The sequence below is a fragment of the Vipera ursinii genome (genome assembly GCF_947247035.1).
Source record: "Vipera ursinii genome assembly, chromosome: 14".
Classification (NCBI taxonomy): Eukaryota; Metazoa; Chordata; class Lepidosauria; order Squamata; family Viperidae; genus Vipera; species Vipera ursinii.
The window spans coordinates 9,477,175-9,493,336 of NC_139527.1; the positions used below are offsets into that span (position 1 = coordinate 9,477,175).

The following is a 16,162-nucleotide window of genomic DNA, read 5'->3' on the forward strand; positions in this document are numbered from 1 at the left end:
GAGTCCCCATAAGTCCTTTTTTTAGGACTTGGATGACTGTGAACCTCCGTAGACATTTCTTCATGGAGATTGAACAGAGCATGGGTTATCTCAGGTTTTTCAGTCAGATCTCCAAGCTCGCCTTAGACACAACAGAAGCTGCTGTTTTCTCTCTCTGAGTCAAGTCCTCAGGGATCAGACGAGACAGACAGCTTTTCCTCCTCTTACGCTTCTGCTTAATTCTTGTCCCAGAGTTCAAGTGTTGATCGAGAAGGTTCAGCCAAGAGATATTCAGGAGACTCTTGGCAGAGTCAGCCCATATGTGGGGGGAAATTGGAAAAAATGACCCAGACAAACTGAAGGAACCTTAGGGCAGTGTTTCTCAATCTTGGCAACTTCATGGACTACAACTCCCAGAATTCTGATTTCTGGAAGTTGACATCGACATGTCTTAAAAGTTGTCAAGGTTGAACAACACTGGATGATTAGAATGTGACAGTACATTGTTGTTATAGGGCAGGGGTAGGCAACCTTGGCTCTTTCATGACTCGTGGACTTCAACTCCCAGAATTCCTGAGCCAGCCATGCTGAGGAGAAAGGGAGAGGTTTCCAAGCTGAGCCATGCTGGCTCAGGAATTCTGGGAGTTGAAGTCCACGAGTCATAAAAGAGCCAAGGTTGCCTACCCCTGTTATAGGGTATAACAACAACAAGAAACCCCTGCTTCTACTCCCTCTTATGATCAGAATTCATTCCAAAATTTCCAGTGTTAAGTGAGACATTTGTTAAGTGAGTTTTGCCCCTTTCTTGCCACAGTTGTTAAGCGAATCACTGCAGTTGTTAAGTTAGGAAGACAGTTGTTAAGTGAATCTGGCTTCCCCATTGACTTTGCTTGTCAGAAGGTTGCACAGGGGGTCACATGACCTCAGAACACATCAGCGGCCATAAATTCGAGTCAGTTGCCAAGCGTCTTTTTGTCATATGACCGTAGGGATGACGCAATAATTATAAGTGTGAAAAAATGATCCTTGTTTTCAATGCCGTTGTAACTTTGAACAGTCACTAAATGAATCGAGGGGTCGTTGTCCTGAGTTTCTCACTCTTTCCATGGCTGGCTAGGGAACTGTGGGAGTTGAAGGCCACATATCTTAAAGTTGCCAAGACTATGTTTCTCAACCTATGTTTGGGCATTCGACAAAGTAGACCACAACCTACTTCTCGGTAAGCTAGAAAAATGTGGGATAGATAGCGTCACCACCAGATGGATTTGTACTCAATGAGGAGTCCTCAACGGCATTACATCCACATGGAGGGAAGTAAGCAGTGGGTACCACAAGGTTCCGTCTTAGGCCCAGGACTCTTCAATATCTTCATCAATGACTTCGATGAGGGAATTGAAGGGGAACTCATCAAATTTGCAGATGACACCAAACTGGCAGGAGTAGCCAACACCCCAGAAGACAAGCTCAGGACCCAAAAAGATCTTAGCCATAGAATATATGGAATGGAATGGAATAGAATAGAAATATGGAATGGAATGGAATGGAACGGAACGGAACGGAACAGAAGGGACCTGGAAGGTCTTCTAGTCGAGCCCTCCACTTAAGCAGGAGAATCTATACCATCCAAGACAGGTGACTCTCCAGTCTCTCCTTAAAAATCTCCAGTGATGGAGCGCCCACGATTTCTGGAGGCAAGCTGTTCCACTGGTTAATTGTCCTCATTGTTTGTTGGAATGGGCCCAATCCAACAAAATGATATTGAATTTGGAGAAAAGCAAAGTTTTACATTTAGGCAGGAAAAACCAAAGGTATAAGTACAGATTAGGCGAAACCTAGCTCAAAAACAGTAACTGTGAGAGGGACCTTGGAGTCCTAGTGGACGATCACTTGACTATGAGCCCTCAGTGTGCAGCAGCAGCCAAAAAAGCAAATGCCATCCTTGGTTATTATCAACAGAGGCATAAAATCAAAATCACATGATGTTTTAGTACCACTTTATAAAGCCTTAGTAAGACCACACCCAGAATACTGCATCCAGTTTTGGTCACCACGTTACCAAAAAGAGGTTGCGATTTTGGAAAAAGTAAGTGCAAAGAAGAGAAACTAAGATGATCAAAAGCCTGGAGACAAAAATATGAAGAACGGTTGCAGGATTTCGGTTTGGCTGGTTTAGAGAAAAGAAGGACCGGGGGGGGGGATATTATAGCAGCGTTCCAGTATTTGAGGGGCTACCATAAAGTGGAGGGGGTCAATTTATTTTCCAAACTACCAGAAGGCAGGAGAATAAACCATGGTTGGAAACTGAACAAAGAGAGAAGCAACCTGGAATTAAGGAGAAACTTCCTGACAGTGAGGACAATTAACCAGTGGAACAGCTTTGCCTCCAGAAATTGTGGGCGCTCCATCACTGGAGGTTTTTAAGAAGAGACTGGAGAGTCACCTGTCTTGGATGGTATAGATTCTCCTGCTTAAGTGGAGGGCTCGACTAGAAGACCTTCCAGGTCCCTTCTGTTCCATTCCGTTCCATTCCATTCCATTCTATATTTCTATTCTATTCTATTCTATTCTATTCTATTCTATTCTATTCTATTCTATTCTATTCTATTCTATTCTATTCTATTCTATTCTATTCTATTCTATTCTATTCTATTCTATTCTATTCTATTCTACTCTACTCTACTCTATTCTATTCTATTTCTTTCCATATTTTCTATTCTATTCTATTCTGTTCTGTTCTGTTCTGTTCTATTCTATTCTATTCTATTCTATTCTATTCTATTCTATTCTATTCTATTCCATTCCATTCCATTCCATTCCATTCCATTCCATTCCATTCCATTCCATTCCATTCCAACCAGTGGAACAGCTTGCCTCCAGACGTTGTGGGTACTTCATCCCTGGGGGTTTTAAAGAAGAGACTGGACAGCCATTTGTGTGAAATGGTATAGGGTTTCCTTCCTGAGCAGGGGGTTGGACTAGATGACCTCCAAGGTCTCTATTCTGATTCAGATTCAGGCTTCCTTTACCAGGAACGGCTGGCTTTTTTGCTCACCCAAAGTAACCACGTGGTACTAAGGAAGGAAAAAAAAAATCACATTTTTCTTTTTTTTTTCTTTCCAAAAACGAAATAAGGGTTTAAGATTCTCTTTGGAAGCTTAGCCCTAGTGCTAAGAAAGGAAACTGTGAAAGGAAAGACTTAGAAATCAGGACATCTGCGACTCTGTGTTCAGATGGGCAGGAAGGGGGAAGATTGGGGGGCTGGCGGGAGGCGGGAGAACAGCCCCCCTGCCGGTGCCTGGATGCCGTGACGATACTTTTCCAATAAAAGGTCTCTAATGAGGCGAAATTTTGCAGCCGTCTCCCAGCTGAATTGCACGAGATTGGTGATTCTAAACGGGATAATGACTTGAAGAAGCAGGGAAATGTTTACAGAGGCATTTTCCTTTTTCTTGGCCATAATTGAACCAGAGTCGGCTGGAAAGAGGGCCCCGTCTCTCCTTCTCGCCCTAGAAGCACTTTGGCGCAGATGTTCCTTGATGACAGGATGCAGCCATAACTTTCTGGCACACTTGCGCACGCACACACACACACACATCCTGTGTCTCAAAACATGGGGCTGGTTTTTTTTGGAAGACCGGAGCTGGGTGATTTGAAAAGGAAGACGGGATCCAATAGGAAGAATACAGGGGTGGTTGTTCTTTTTCCTGTCTCCAGGAATTTCCTGGTTGCTGGAAGCGAAGCTGGGAGAGGCAGATGGCTGGCTGCCCCCAGAACTGTTTATTGCCTATTGGCTTTATACATGGGGCCACCGCATAGGCCACTTCAGTTGTCGTAAACTCTGATCCACATGCATAATACCCGGCACGGTTAATCAGATTAGAAAGCAGATCTGTAAAAATGCGCATTGTCGCCAAACTCCGAGCCCTGTGGGTGACAGATCATAAAAAACAGCCAGCTGTCCTGTCCTGCTACACACAACTACACAAAGGGCTGCTTTTGTTCTCTGCACAAAACGAGGCTTGTCCCAAAGGTGCTTTTTCAAGAGGCAACTAGACTTCCTTTGTTTTTCCTTGAGGACATTTCGGCCTCTCATCCAAGAAATTTCTGATTGTTGCAGGAAATCAGTGGCCTTTCCCCCCCCCCCTTAAACCCGCTGGTGGGATCTATTTCAGAGTCTCATATGTAGCAGTGTCCTTCAGAAAACTGTTCACCTTGGCCTTGTGGTCATCTGTGTTCAGGATAATGAGCCTTGGTGGAGCAGTGGGCTAATGCCTCCTTAAGTAACACCAGCTGCCTGCAATTAGTGCAGGTTCGAGTCCCACCAGGCTCAAGGTTGACTCAGCCTTCCATCCTTCCCAGGTCGGTAAAATGAGGACCCAGATTGTTGGGGGCAATAAGCTGACTTTGTAATAATGCCGCTTGGGGTGTGTGTGTGAAAGCCCTAATAAGCAGGCATATACATAGAATGAAGGCTACTGCTAAGCTTCTAAGCCGCCCTGAGTCTTCGGAGAAGGGCGGGATATAAATGGAATTAAAAATAAAAATAATGGTGCACATCTATGGAGATTCTCAGTCATCCAGGTCGTAGTTATCCCAAAGGTGCTTTTTCACGAGGACTTTCTTCTTTTTCTTTGAAGACATTTTGCTTCTCATCCCAAGAAGCTTCTTCAGCTCTGGATGATGGGGGAATGGAAGGATTTATATTCCTTGAACAGCCCTCTCTCAACAGAGGGGGAGGGATAAGAAGTCATCTATCTCCAGTCTACCACACAGTCCTTTCCGCAGTTCCAAGAAGGCTTCACACCCATTTGCTGACCCTGAGAGGACAGATAATCCTCCAAGTGCCCTCAATGACTCTCTACAAGGATGCAAATGACCAGCTGTCTGCAAAGAGTATAAATCCTTCCATTCCCCACCATCCAGTCGGAGCTGAAGAAGCTTCTTGGGATGAGAAGCAAAACGTCTTCAAAGAAAACCAAGGAAGTCCAGTTGCCTCCTGAAAAAGCACCTTTGGGGCAACGGTGAATCTTTCTTCGGCAGCTGGCAAGATTGTGAAGTTTGGGTCTTTTCCTAGGGAAGTCACTGACTGCTCTCCTTTTTTGAATTATGAGTTTGGAAGGGGTTGTTTTGGCACTGGGCTTAATTTCATCCTTAATTGTTCTGCCTCTGGGCTGCCAGTTTATTGTTTCCGATGGCTGACTCTGTGGCTTTGAGAAGATCTACAATTGGCAGAAGCTTCTTGGATGAGAAATGTGATGTCTTCAAGGAAAAACAGTGTCCAGTTGCCTCTTGAAAAAACACCTTTGGGGCAACCAGGACCTGGATGACTGGGAACCTCCAGAGACAAACGAGGCTTGCAAACAACCAAACAAGCATGCAAGATAGAGACAAATTTTCCCTGCAAAGTTCTTTATTTTTAAGAGTTACGAACAAGATTCAATCAAGATTGTGTAAGGTACCAATGCCACTTTATAAGGCCTTAATAAGTCCACCCCTAGAATACTGCAACCAGTTTTTGGTTACCACACTACAAAAAAGATGTCAAGAGTCTACAAAAAGTGCAGAGAAGAGACGATTGAGGGACTGGAGGCTAAAACATATGAAGAATGGTTGCAGGAACTGGGACTGGCTAATCTAGTGAAGAGAAGGACCAGGGGAGACGTGATAGCAGTCTTCCAATATTTGAGGGGGTCTTACAGAGAGGAGGGGGTCAACTTATTTTCCAAACCCCCTGAAGGTCAGACAAGGAATAATGGATGGAAACTGATCAAGGAGAGATTCAACCTGGAAATAAGGAGAAATTTTCAGACAGTGAGAACTATCAGCCGATAGTTGCCTTCGGATGTTGTGGGAGCTTCATCACTGGAGGCTTTCAAGAAAAGACTGGACTGCCATCTCTCAGAAATGGTGTAGGGTCTCCTGCCTGGGCAGGAGGGGTTGGATTAGACCAGGGGTAGGCAACCTCAGCTCTTTTATGACTCGTGGACTTCAACTCCCAGTATTCCTGAGCCAGCCAAGTTGGCTCAGGAATTCTGGGAGTTGAAGTCCACGAGTCATAGAAGAGCCGAGGTTGCCTACCCCTGGACTAGACCACCTGTAAGGTCCCTTCCAACTCTTGTTATTCTACTTACACAAGTTGCAAATCGGAGAGTCATCTGGTGGCGTCTTGAGGGACTGAGTCTGTAGCAGATTCGGGAGCCAGCCCAGCTTCGGAATCAGGGTGGCCAGGTTCCGGAGTCGAGGCACATCGTGTGGGTTGTTGTCAGGGGACTGCTTCTGTTTGCTGCTCCGTTTTAATAGAAACAGTCCTGTTGTAGCCCGTTTGGCAGGGCGGGACTCCTTCCGTGCAAGGAGCTTCACAGAGTGCCTTTGCTCTCCTCATTTTTCCTTCCCTTTTCCTATTCCAGGTGGGGTCGCCAACCAGGCCCCTAAAGAGAGCAGCAGGAACGCAGCAGCCATGCAGGAGTTGACCATCAACAAAAGAACGTACGACATGATGGAAGGGAGGGCCTCCAGGCTGATATCTGGACGTGAACTTTCCTCTGCTAATATGGAAGGTGGGGTTTGACAGGCACCTTAGAAGCGGTCCTGTATGCACGGAACGCCAAATTTCCACTGCTAAGCAAGCTGAGCCCTATATTACTACTTTTTTGCTACAGTTGTTAAGTGAATGAACCATGCAGTTGTTAAGCAGATGTGACTTCCCCATGGACTTCGATTATCAGAAGCCAGTTGGGGAGGTTGCCAATCATGATCACACGACCCCTGGATGTGCAGCTGTCGTAAATAACATGCCAGTTGCCAAACGCCCGGATTTTGATCCCATAACCACAGGATGCTGCAATAGTCCTAAACGTGAAAAGTGGCAATAAGTCATGTTTTTCAGTGCTGTTGTAGCATTGAGTGGTCACTAAATGAACAGGTTGTAAGACAAGGACTAGCGGTATTGATAAAAAAATAATATATTTTAATTATTTCTTAGAGTATTGCCTCTACTGGGTAGAAACGGGGAAAATGTAGAAATTTCCCTAGGAATTTTTCTTTGTAGTTGAAACAGACTCTGTGCCTGTCTTCGGTCATTCTGTCTTAACCAGAGCCACTGTGGGGAATTTTTTAAAGAAGTTTCAAAATAGGCATAATTTTTTGGGATGGCAGATTTTGGAGGTCTGGTTGCAGCAAACAAAACAGATTCTTTTAACCTGTTTTTCTACAGTCTGATTTTTAGGGTATTCAAAACCTGAAATACTTCCATCTTGATGAAAGAAAGATTTACATGCTTGGAGATATCATTGTTTTAATTTTATTTTCTTGGTTGGGGGTGTGTGTCATTTTAGGTTTAATGGGCCGAACCATTCCTCCCGAGAGACACAGTCCGCTTAACTTAAAGGAAACACATCACATGCGGGGCTCAATCACCCAAGGTAATCATGCAAGGAAGGTGGGAGAACTTTCTTGGTATCCGTTGTCCACCCAAGCTTAAAGCTGGTTGATTCTGCTAAGTCAAGGAAGAAACAAGGTGGAAAGATGTCTCATTTTGCTTATCTAGAACAGGGGACTCCAAACAGGGCAACTTTAAGACTTGTGGACTTCAACTCCCAGAGTTTCCCCAGCCAGCATAAGTTCTAGTCCCACCTTAGGCATGAAAGCAGGCTGGCTGCTTTGGGCCAATCATCAGGAGACGGTGAACTCTCTAGTTCTGGCTGGGGAACTCTGGGAGTTGAAGTCCACAAATCCTGAAATTGCCAAGGTTGGACATCCCTGGTCTAAGGTAACATATTTCATGCTGGCTGGGGATTTCTGGGAGTTGCAAGTCCCCAAATCTTAAAAGTTTGCCACGTTTGGAGGCTCCTGATCCTAGAGGAAAGGAGAAGATGACTTGACAGGTCCTCTCGGTGTGTTTTTCCTTTAGGAATTCCTAGATCCTATGTGGAATCTCCAGAGGACTATCCCCGAAGGGAAGCCAAGCAACTCAAGAGGGAGAACACGCCACCGAGGGACATACCAGAAGCCTACAAGGTCAGGAGCCATGAGTCCCTCACTCCGTTGAAGCTGAAAGCGGTTCACGAAGGGCTGGTCACCACGGTGAAGGAAGCCGGGCGGTCAATTCATGAAATCCCGAAGGAGGATCTTCGCCGCACGCCCGATCTCTCTCTGATGGCCCGGCCCATTAAGGAAGGGTCAATTACCCAGGTATTTCACATGGCTTGAAATCAATCAAATTTTTATTACACTGATAGAAAGGAAATCCTCAACTTAACAACCATTTGTTTTCAAAGTTACAGCAGCATCGGGGGGGGGGGGAGTGGCTTACAACTGGTCCCCAACTTACAACCGTTGCAATATCATCATGGTCACATAATCCAAATTTTGAGTGCTGGGCAAGCATCTCGGGATCACATGATCCCCATTTGCAACTTTCCCCGTTGTCTTCCAACCAGCAAGTCAATGGGGAAGGACGGATTTGCTTAATGACTGCGTGATTCACTTAACAGCTGCAGTAATTTGCTTAAAAACGGGGGAGGGGAAGCTTGTAAAATTCAACATCCACCTTGCTTAGCAATGTAAATTCTGGTCCCGACTGTAGTTGTAAGTTGAGGATGGCTCGTATTTGAAATAAAAAAATTGCATGGATTGTTGGGTGTTGGGCTGCTTTAAACCTATCCAAAACATGTCGATAAGTGTTCTCCTTTCTTTTAATTTAAAAAAAAAATGAGTTGGCCATTTCTTGGTGACCTAGGACCCCATTTGCCCAGCACAATGGAGGGGGCTCACTCCTTCGTTTCAGTTAACCCCCAACTTGACCCACGGGAGATTTAACCACGAACTGCATTCATGTAGAGTAAGCAGATGGTTTCTAACCTCTCCTTGGAGACCTGCCACTGTTAGTTTGCACGGGGCTGAATTATAGCTTGGTGTTATACCAAACCGGGCACTGGCCTGTTCCAAAACTGCCAAATGTGATCTATCGCCTTCGATGGATTTGAATACAGTCCTCTGCTGGGCTGCTTCGGCCTTGAAGCTCTGGGTCTGTTTGCAAGAAAATGTTCTCCTAGTTCCAGATTCCCAAAACAATGCTTGGACCACATCCACTCTTGTCGGCTGGTGAAATGGTTGGGGGGGGGGAGAGATTGTTTCCATAGCAACAGGATCGGGGTGATTCCCAGGCTTTGGGGTAACAGATGGCTGGATTCATGCAGCAGTTTGTGTGTCTTTTGCTTTTGGATTTTGGATTAGATAATAAGAAAACGTCCATACGAGCAGAGATGATTAGGAGACTGGAGGCTAAAGCACATGAAGAACAGTTGCTGGAATTGGCTATGTCTAGTCTAACGAAGAGAAGGACTAGGGGTGACATGGTAGCAGCTGTGATGACCCAGGGCACAGCAGAGAGGCAATGCAGTCAGCTGGCAATTCAAACTGCCCTTTAATTGCTCCAAATTTTCCCCAAATGCTCCCACGTTTCTGACAAGCCTCAAAACAAAGGAAGACGCACATACCTTCAGCCCACGCACATACCTTCAGCCGCCTCTGGCTGCAGGTAGTTTCACATACAGTTAGATTAGAAGAGTAATTTACTCAAGGCCACGGAGATAACAAGGAATGAAACGGTACATCCAAAATCTTAACAAGTCTGTAGAAATACAAGCTTGCCTGAGCGGTTTCAGAAGAAAAGCCAAAATTCAATTCGAGGTCTTTGAAAATGCAAGCAAGTCGTCTCTGTCAGTCCAATGGTCAGAGTTTCCGGGTTTCCAAGCAGAAATCACAACACAGAACGAAAGATCAGCAACAGTGCACAAAACTCAAAGGAATCCGCATTTGTTCCTGACAAATGCCCCTCCCCACAGCGTCTCCTTAAGTCTCAAGTCTCCAGGTGTGCCTTGTGGGGAAGGGCGGGCCGCTCTCCTCCCGAGTAGTTGAGCCTGCCTGAGTTGTTCCCTCCTTCTCTCCACTCTCCCTGCTCTAGGATCAGGAGGGGGTGGCCCTTGCTCATCGCCTGAGCTCTGCCTCTCCTGTTCCTCCCGTCCCAATCCTGAAGGGCCCTGGCCTGCCTCGGCCTGCTCTTCCCCACGTTCCTCTGAAGCCACAGAAACCTCCCCCTCGGCCTCCGTAGGGTCCCGTTCCAGCTCATTTTCCTCAGCAGATTCAGGCTCCCACAGAGGCATGACAGTGGCATTCCAACATTTGAGGGGTTGTCACAAGGAAAGAGGGGGTCATTCTAGTCTCCAAAACACCTGAAGGCAGAACAAGATCGTCCCTTCCAACTCTGTTATTCTGTTCTACTCCTTTGATGACCTTCACAGAGTTGAAGAACTGTCAGAAGAGGCTTGTTCTATGTTTCCATAAGTATTTAGCCTGGTCTAGCTGGTGAAACTTTACAGTGCCTTGGTAAGGCCGCACTTGGAATACTGCATCCAGTTTTGGTCACCAGAATATAAAAAAAGAGGGGGAGGGGGGATTTTTAAAGAAAAATTGTATGTTAAAACTTTTCAATAAAAAAAAAAGATGTTGAGTACAAATATGATCAGGGGACTGGTGGCTAAAACATATAAGGAACGGTTGCTGGAATTGGATATGCGTAGTTTCATGAAAAGAAGGACGAGGGGGGACAGGATAGCAGCCTTCCAATATCTCAGGGGCTGCCCCACAGAAGAGGGAGCCAAGCTATTCTCCAAAGTGCCCAAAGGCAGGAGAAGAAGCAACGGATGGAAACTAACCAAGGAGAGAAGCAACCTAGAACTAAGGAGAAACTTCCTGACAATTAGAACAATTAACCAGTGGAACCACCTGCCTCCAGAAGTGGTGAATGCTCCAACACTGGAAGTTTTTAAGAAGAGACTGGACAGCTGTTTGTCTGAAATGGTATAGGGCAGGGGTAGGCAGCCTCGGCTCTTTTATGACTCATGGACTTCAACTCCCAGCTATGCTGGCTCAGGAATTCTGGGAGTTGAAGTCCATGAGTCATAAAAGAGCTGAGGTTGCCTACCCCTGATATAGGGTTTCCTGCCTGAGCAGGGGGTTGAACTAGAAGACCTCCAAGGTCTAAACTGAATTATCTTTAAAGAAAAAGCTGTTTCCCCCCCCCCCTTGGAAATTTCTTCAGCTTTCTTCAAAGCTTACCTGGGTTTTTTCTGAAGAAAATGTACGCTGGAGCACAGCGTCTTCCTTCATTTTGCATTTCTCTCTAATAAGTTGGGTCTGTCTACCTTCCACTGCTAGGCTGCAACCCATGGTTTGTGCAAACCCTGGCTTAGAAGCTAGAGTTTCAACTGTTGACCTTCGTGAGACTTTGGGTTTGCTTGTTGAGTTGGGTTTAGTTTGTTGTGGGAGCAGAACAGATAAGAACTGGGCTTTGTCAGTGGATGGGGTCTCACAACCAAGCACACAGCTTTGGTTTGAAGACTTCTTTGAAGGTCTGTCCTATCCATTCATTCCAAACCAAGGCTGTTGATTTAATCCTAGACCAAAGCAAAGCTGAGCTTTCTTGGTTGGGCTTTAACCCAGAAGATGTGCCAAAATATGAGTTTTCCTTGGTGTGGAGAACCTCTCAGAAGGTGAAAACTCCTGGACTATCACGTCCAAAAGAAGTTCTTGTTTGAGGGTGTTCCAACCCATCCAGTGCAGAGTGTGAATTAAAATAAAGCAATCCATGAATTGTGGCATCTTGACCTAGTGTGGTCCTGTCCTTCAACTGCCAGCTTATTGATCCTTCTTTTCGTCTCTCGCTTCCAGGGTACTCCGCTGAAATATGACACAAACACATCCACAAATACCAAAAAGCACGACGTCCGGTCTATTATTGGCAGCCCGGGTAGGAATTTCCATCCCATGCTCCCAATGGAGGCCATGCAGGACCCAAGGACGCTGGAAAGAGCTTATGAGGACAATTTGAAAAGCAGGCCCAGCCCAGTGACGAACTCTGGTGGCTCCATCACAAGGGGAGCCCCCATGATTATTCCTGAGCCGGGAAAGCCTCGCCACAGCCCCCTTGCTTACGAGGACCACCAGACAGCCCATGGGGCAGCTTATGGAGGTCACTTGCACCGAGGGTCCCCTGTCTCCACGAGAGAGGCAGCACCCAGGCAACTTGAAGGTCAGCCATCTTGCTTGTTCTTGGGGACATGTGGGAGCTTCATGCTTCTTCTCTTGAGCCTTTTTGAGATGGTCCACTTGGTTCTGGAACTCGGTATTTCAGCACAGCTTTCTACAGAAAGACATCTGAGGCTTTGATGTTCTGTAGCCACCATTCTTGGTCATGTTTCAAGCATAGCGTGACAATTCTCAGGAATACTGGGCTTCTTTCTAATCTCAGTTGGGGTGGGGGGGGTTCTTCAAGGAAGCCAATATGAGGGCAATTCAGAAACAAACCTCCGTTTGGTTATCAATGACAGACACTCACGGACACAGAACTTTTATTATACACACTAGAAAACTACAACATTACATTACTTTTGCCTGAGATGGTATAGGGTTTCCTGCCTGAGCAGGGGGTTGGACTAGATGACCTCCAAGGTCCCTTCCAACAACTTCTTCTTCTTCTTCTTCTTCTTCTTCTTCTTCTTCTTCTTCTTCTTCTTCTTCTTCTTCTTCTTCTTCTTCTTCTTCTTCTTCTTCTTCTTCTTCTTCCTCTTCCTCTTCCTCTTCCTCTTCCTCTTCCTCTTCCTCTTCTTCTTCTTCCTCTTCTTCTTCTTCTTTCTTCTTTCTTCTTCTTCTTCTTCTTCTTATTATTATTATTGTTATTATTATTATTATTATTATTATAGTTGTTGTTATTACTATTATTGTTGTTGTTATTACCGCCATTCAGATTGAGGCACTTGTAATGTTTTACAAGGTTTGAAATTCCTTAGTTGTCGCTCGGCGCCAAATCTGGACTATAGGGTGTGTGTGTGTGATTATAAACATCCCAAAGGATGCTTCAAAAGTTCTTGGGTGAGTCTAGCGGTGTGCAGGCAAGCATTATCGTGAACCAACACCATACCGGATGTGACGCCGTAGAAAATCCCGCCAAATGTGAAGATGCCAAAGGAGTAACTGCTAGTGAAGTTCATGGAATGTGGTTCGATCCTCAGTTCAGAAGTCTACTGTGAAACCTTACGAAAACTCAGACGAGCCATCCATAACAAGCGTCGGGGCCTGCTGACTTCCAGTGTGGTGTTGGTTCACAATAATACTCGTCCGCACATTGCTAGACGCACCCAAGAACTTTTGAAGTAGTTCCGTTGGGATGTTTTTGATCTCTCTCTCTCTCTCTCTCTCTCTCTCTCTCTCTCTCTCTCTCTCTCTCTCACACACACACACACACACACACACACACACACACACACACACACACAGAGTAGCCCAGATTTGGCGCCAAGCAACTAGTACTAAGAAATTTCAAACCTTGTAAGACTTTGTGACAAGTGCCTCAACTTGAATGGCGATTATGTCAAAAAGTCATGTCACGTTGTAGTCTTCTAATGTGTATAATAAAAGTTCTGTATCTGCGAGTGTGTCATTGATTGATAACCAAACGGAGGTTTATTTCCGAATTGCCCTCGTATCTACTTAATCTGAGCTTGCTTGTTTTCTCTGAGCTTGGTTGTTTTCTTGCCGACGTTTCATGACCCAACTAGGAAACAATATCAGTGCTAGAAGGGAATGGGCTTTGAGGAGAGGAGGAGGAGCAGAGAGAATGACTGAGGGGTCCTTGGTGCTTTCTAAGCTTGGCTGTTTTCTTGCCGACGTTTCATGACCCAACTAGGGAACACCACCAGTGTTATCAAGCTCTGAGAACACTAAGGACCTCACAATTCAACCCTAACCTACAAAATATTCTCTTCTTTTGGTGCTCTCCTCTTCTTCAACAGGGAGCATCACTGCTGGAAAACCTGTCTCTCAAGAAAGGAAGGTCACCACCACCTCCAGAGATATCGCCAGCTCCAAATCTCCTCATACCCCACTTCCAGACCACCATCACCCGATGTCTCCATATGAGCATCTGCTCCGCGGAACAAGCGGCATGGATCTATACAGAGGCCACATTCCACTGACCTTTGACCCCGCGGCCATTCCCCGAGGGATTCCCTTGGAAGCAGGTAGGAGGAGGATGACAAGTCCATCAACCATCATCTGTCGGGCATTGTGTCGCTTATAGTCCCGGGGCAGATTGGAATTTTTTTTTTTAAGAATACAGATCTTTGTATGGGACTTGAATTAGATAAAAAGTGTAGCAGTTCTTGGGGTTGCATGAAGAGTTGAGCAGCGATCTGGACAGCGAGTTCTCCAACATGGTATAGTTGCACTTAGATCTAGACATTGGCTCTGGGAAAGAGTGGGAAAGAGATTTGGAAGACCTTAAGTGGAGCTTTATGGAAAGATGTAGAAGAAAGGAGTTGACATCTTGCGAGGTTAGATGTGAATTGTTAGGAATTGTTGTGCAGAGGTCTCCTTGTGCTAGCAAGAAGTTGCACAGACAAGGAAGGGTACTGAGAGCAGTAAGAGTCACACAGTAACCACAAGAGTACACTGAGTTGTGAAAACAAAAAGTATTTTACTTTTAGGTGGTGTAGAAACAAAAATGCATGGTCAAAAAGAAAACAGTCCAGGTCATACACAATAGCAACACTCCAAGGAGTATTCCAGATACAAAGTCTTCTTACCGGTCCAGAGGTCAAAAACACAGTTCAGGTTTATCACAGTAGTAAACCAACAGTACAGCAAAACAGCAATAGTAGAGAGAGCAGAGAATTCAAAGAGAAAGAAGCTATGTTCCTAGCTCCCTCTTATGGCCATGAGAACACTTACACACCCCATTGGTCAATTAACATCTTAAAGTCACAACATCATGGTTTATATATTTTCAACCCAACTATGTAGGCTATCACCATATGCCTAACATAAATGTTCTAAAACTAGATCTGGAATATGTAGAAGTGGACCTTCTCTTCTTCATCTCTGCTTGATTCAACAGCTGCCTATTACTTGCCGAGGCACCTTGCACCTGGTCCTACCTACCCCCATCTCTACCCGCCTTACCTCATCCGTGGTTACCCGGACACTGCCGCCATGGAAAACAGACAGACCATCATCAACGACTACATCACCTCCCAGCAGATGCACCACAACGCCGCCACTGCTACTACTATGGCTCAGAGAGTCGATCTCCTTCGTGGCTTGTCTCCGCGAGAGCCTTCCATGGCTCTCAACTATGCAGCAGGTCTGGAATCTGTGGGGTGCCCAGATGGTGGGAGGGGAAGCCATGCTGAGACTCGTTTGCACAAACATCCACGAGATGGTGGGATCATGCTGGGTCTGAGACAAGACACAATGATTTAGAAGAACGACTTCTATCAATTGTGTTTGCTCCAGGTTGTGCTGTTATGGGAACAGACATCAAGCGGGGTCTCTACTGGCTGTAGAGCAGGGCTCCTCAACCCCCGTGCTGTGGCCCATTCAGAACCGGGCCAAGGAAGTGGTGGGCAAGTGTCACATGCAGCTCCACTTGAATGAGTGGCGAGCGAACATACACCTGGCAGATCCATTTGTGCACCTGGTGGCAGATCCAAGCGGCGTGCGTGCATGCCTGCTGCTCATGCAAATGGAGTTGCATGCACACACACTCGCTGCTTATGTGAAGCCATCCCCTCTCCCCTTCCCCCCTCCCGCTGGCCCACAAAGCCAGGAAGTTTGGGGAATGCTGCTGTAGAGGACAATGTTGGCTTGATGGTTCCTTGCCCTACAGTCTGAAGCCATCTTTAAAAGCAACACCTTTCTTGGGTCTAGGACAATTCGCCGCAGCCAACTCAGTGCTGTATTAATCATTCAGTTACTTTTATTATTGGTGACCATGCTTTTGTCAAAATTAATGTAACTCTTGTATTTCTGGGTTATTTTAATATTTTATTTTAATATTATTGGCCACTGTTCTGTCAAAATTAGTTTTAAGTTTTATATTTGTTGAATTGGTCTGCGGCAAGTTGCCCAGGGCAGGTGGTCCCATTCTGTCCTTCTTTGCCAGTTGTTCATTCTCAGCAAAGCTGTTGGTTTGTTTGGCCACAACATTCTTCTTGATGTGAGTCCCCTGGCATGAGTTGACTCTTAAAGAGAAGAAACACACACACACACACATGATGGAAGCAAAAGCAGACCAGCCTGACAAATTTAAGCCCCATGGCCTTAAGGAGGACACTGCCCAGTTGGG

The 16,162-nt window shown here is 45.7% G+C and overlaps 1 protein-coding gene across 1 annotated transcript in view; it reads left to right on the plus strand.

The window, feature by feature from the left end:
* NCOR2 (nuclear receptor corepressor 2) overlaps nt 1-16,162 on the plus strand; it is a 189,592-nt gene that overhangs the window by 149,374 nt on the left and 24,056 nt on the right. Inside the window, 6 exon segments of the mRNA XM_083373217.1 lie at nt 6,387-6,536; nt 7,314-7,400; nt 7,889-8,169; nt 11,710-12,070; nt 13,830-14,057; nt 14,933-15,178. Coding sequence (XP_083229343.1) covers nt 6,387-6,536; nt 7,314-7,400; nt 7,889-8,169; nt 11,710-12,070; nt 13,830-14,057; nt 14,933-15,178 — 1,353 coding nt within the window.